The sequence below is a fragment of the Juglans microcarpa x Juglans regia genome, chromosome 2S (assembly GCF_004785595.1).
Source record: "Juglans microcarpa x Juglans regia isolate MS1-56 chromosome 2S, Jm3101_v1.0, whole genome shotgun sequence".
NCBI lineage: Eukaryota > Viridiplantae > Streptophyta > Magnoliopsida > Fagales > Juglandaceae > Juglans > Juglans microcarpa x Juglans regia.
In genome coordinates, this window is record NC_054597.1 from 28,858,107 (window position 1) to 28,861,309 (window position 3,203).

The 3,203-nt window shown below is 39.1% G+C and overlaps 1 protein-coding gene across 1 annotated transcript; it reads left to right on the forward strand.

Annotated features, from left to right (window-relative positions):
• The first annotated feature begins 1,934 nt into the window (after window positions 1-1,934).
• Window positions 1,935-2,789, forward strand: LOC121253548 (anthocyanidin 3-O-glucosyltransferase 7-like). Its single transcript, XM_041153551.1, has one exon. The coding sequence runs from the start codon at window positions 1,935-1,937 to the stop codon at window positions 2,787-2,789; it is 855 nt and encodes a 284-aa protein (XP_041009485.1).
• Window positions 2,790-3,203: the final 414 nt, after the last annotated feature.

A 3,203-nucleotide genomic window follows, 5' to 3' on the forward strand; every position in this document is an offset into this window, starting at 1 on the left:
GAGAATTTAAGTGATAATCTAACTCTTTTTTGTCACTTTGCCGATTGTGAACCAATAGGTTTTGAAGAAGCTGTACAAGAGAAAATGTGGAGAATTGCCATGGATGAGGAGATCAAATCAATCAAGAAGAATGATACTTGGGAATTGGCGACTTTACCAGAGGGACAAAAGCCCATTGGTGTGAAGTGGGTTTTCAAAGTAAAGAAGAATGCAAAGGGAGAAGTAGAAAGATTCAAGACGAGATTGGTGGCCAAGGGATATAGCCAACGTCCCGGTATTGATTATGGAGAAGTCTTTGCCCCTATTGCACGATTAGAGACGATTCGGATGATTATTTCTCTTGCAGCTCAAAAGAAGTAGAGGATTTATCAAATGGATGTCAAATCGGCTTTCCTGAATGGAATCCTTGAGGAAGAAGTTTATGTAGAGCAACCTATGGGTTATGTGGTCAAAGGGCAAGAAGATAAAGTGCTAAAGTTAAAGAAAGCCTTGTATGGCTTAAAACAAGCGCCAAGGGCATGGAATAGTCGAATTGACAAATATTTTCAGGAGAATGGATTCGCCAAGTGCCCGCATGAATATGCACTCTATGCTAAGGTGCGTGAAAATGGAGACATTTTGCTTGTTTGCATATATGTTGATGATTTAATTTTTACTGGAAGCAATTCAAGCATGTTTGGAGAATTTAAGAAAGCTATGACGAGAGAATTTGAAATGACTGATATTGGTCTTATGTCTTATTATCTTGGCATTGAGATCAAACAAATGGAGGATGGAATTTTTATCTCTCAAGAAGGTTTTGCAAAGGAAATTTTCAAAAGATTCAAGATGGAAGATAGTCAATCCGTGAACACCCCAGTTGAATGTGGAGCGAAATTGTCCAAGCATGAAGAAGGAGAGAAGGTAGACCCCACAATATTCAAGAGTCTTGTTGGAAGTTTGAGATACTTGACTTGCACAAGACCCGATATACTTTATGGAGTTGGACTTGTTAGCCGATATATGGAGTCACCAAGCACAATGCATTTCAAAGCGGCTAAAAGGATTCTACGTTATCTAAAAGGTACTATTGATTATGGACTTCTTTATTCATTTTCTAATGAATTTAAGCTTGTGGGGTATAGTGATAGTGATTGGGCCGGAGATTTGGATGATCGGAAGAGTACACTGGTTTTGTGTTTTATTTGGGAAATGCAGCATTTACTTGGAGTTCTAAGAAACAACCAATTGTAACGCTCTCCACATGTGAAGCTGAATATGTTGCTGCAACATCTTGTGTTTGTCATGCAATTTGGCTGAGAAGGTTATTGAAGGAACTACTCATGCCACAAGAGGAAGCCACAGAGATTTATGTTGATAACAAGTCGGCACTTGCATTGGCGAAAAATCCGGTCTTTCATGATAGAAGCAAGCATATTGATACAAGATTTCATTTTCTTCGAGAATGTATTGTCAAGAATGAAGTACAAGTCAAATTTGTGAAGACTCATGATCAAGTTGCAGATATTTTTACGAAGCCTCTCAAGTATGATACTTTCAACAAGTTGCGGATGCTACTCGGAGTTACCAAGAATTAAGTTTAAAGGCGGGTGTTGAATAATAAACTTAAATAAAATTATTTTTTAGTATATTCATGAACTAAAGTCTAGGTTCGTCTTGAAAGAAGTAATTCATGTATTTGGAGATTCATGTATTTAGAGATTCATGTATTTGAGATATTCATGTACTTGCGTATTTGTGTACTAGGGAAGTTCATGTATTAGAGTAAATGCTAGGTGAATCTACAAGCCTATAAATACCCATGTATGCATTGGCACAAAGCAAGCCACTTGAGAAGTAATTCACTTAGAGAAATTTCAGAAATAGTCTCTCCTCTCTTCTCTCTAGAATAGAATATCAGTTTTTCTCCTCCAACAATTCCAGGACTCTCCGTAATGCGCTTCGGGGACTTACCCCCAGAAGTACTTCAAGAAATACTTCAAGGTAATGACCCAAATTGTTCTCCAATTTTCGCACGCACACTGCGCAGAATTAGGGAAGTCCTGCCACGAGCAAATGCTGTTGTGATGAACTCTTTCCAAGAACTAAACTCAACCATACTCACCGATGATCTCAAGTCCAAGTTCCAAGACATTCTGTACGTGGGATTTCTCACCTTAATAGTCCCAACTCCACCCCTACCACCATCGTATACAGACGCCACAGGCTGCCTCCCATGGTTGGACGAGCAAAAGCCAACATCGGCAGCATATATAAGCTTTGGAACACTGGCGGCGGTACCACCCCACGAGTTTGCAGCTTTAGCAGAGGCGCTGGAAGCGAGTTGCGTTCCTTTTCTTTGGTCTCTTAGGGAAAACTTCAAAGCATTTCTGCCGAATGGGTTCCTCGAGAGGACAAGGAAACAAGGAAAAATAGTTCCCTGGGCACCCCAGGCTCATGTCTTGTCACATAAAGCAGTAGGCGTGTACATTACACACTGTGGGTACAACTCTGTGTTTGAGAGCATTGTCGGAGAGGTTCCGATGATCTGCCGGCCGATCTTAGGTGACAATAAGATGAACGGACGGATGGTAGAGAACGTGTGGGAGATAGGGGTTAGGGTTGAGGGAGGGGTGTTTACAAAGAAGGGAATGGTCAAGAGCTTGGAGCTCGTTCTGGGACATGATCAACATCGAAGGAGGATGAAGGAGAAGATCAGAGATCTTAAAGAGCTTGTAGTGAAAGCTGCCGGACCTGATGGGATTGCTTCCAAAGATTTCAAGACTTTGCTTGAGCTAATCTCTCAATAAATTATCAGCACCTGCAGAAAGAAAGATCACGATTTCCAAATAACTCGAAACTTATGTGAACAATTACGATCTCCAAATAACTCGAAACTTATGTGAACAATTAATAATTGAATAAAACTACTTTGCCTCCCTAATGTACCGCTCCATTTGAACCCTTGATAGAATTTTTTTTTTATTTTTTTAATTTAGTAATTAAGGAAGTGATTTTAAGTATATTAATTTTTTTCTAATTTTTTTTAAATATTTAAATATATTAAAAAAATATGAAAATAAAAAAATAAAATAAAAAGCACAGTCGGTCAAATGGAGCGGGCTGCTCGGACTCGATCCTTCTTAAATGGATCCTCTGGTTGACTCATTAATTAATTGCTCAAAGCATACTAAATTCAATTAGCCAAATTTAAGGTTCTCTTT

What these genes read in the sequence shown, in the direction of transcription:
- LOC121253548 (XM_041153551.1), top strand. Translation starts at nt 1,935, where the DNA reads ATGCGCTTCGGGGACTTACCCCCAGAAGTACTTCAAGAAATACTTCAA.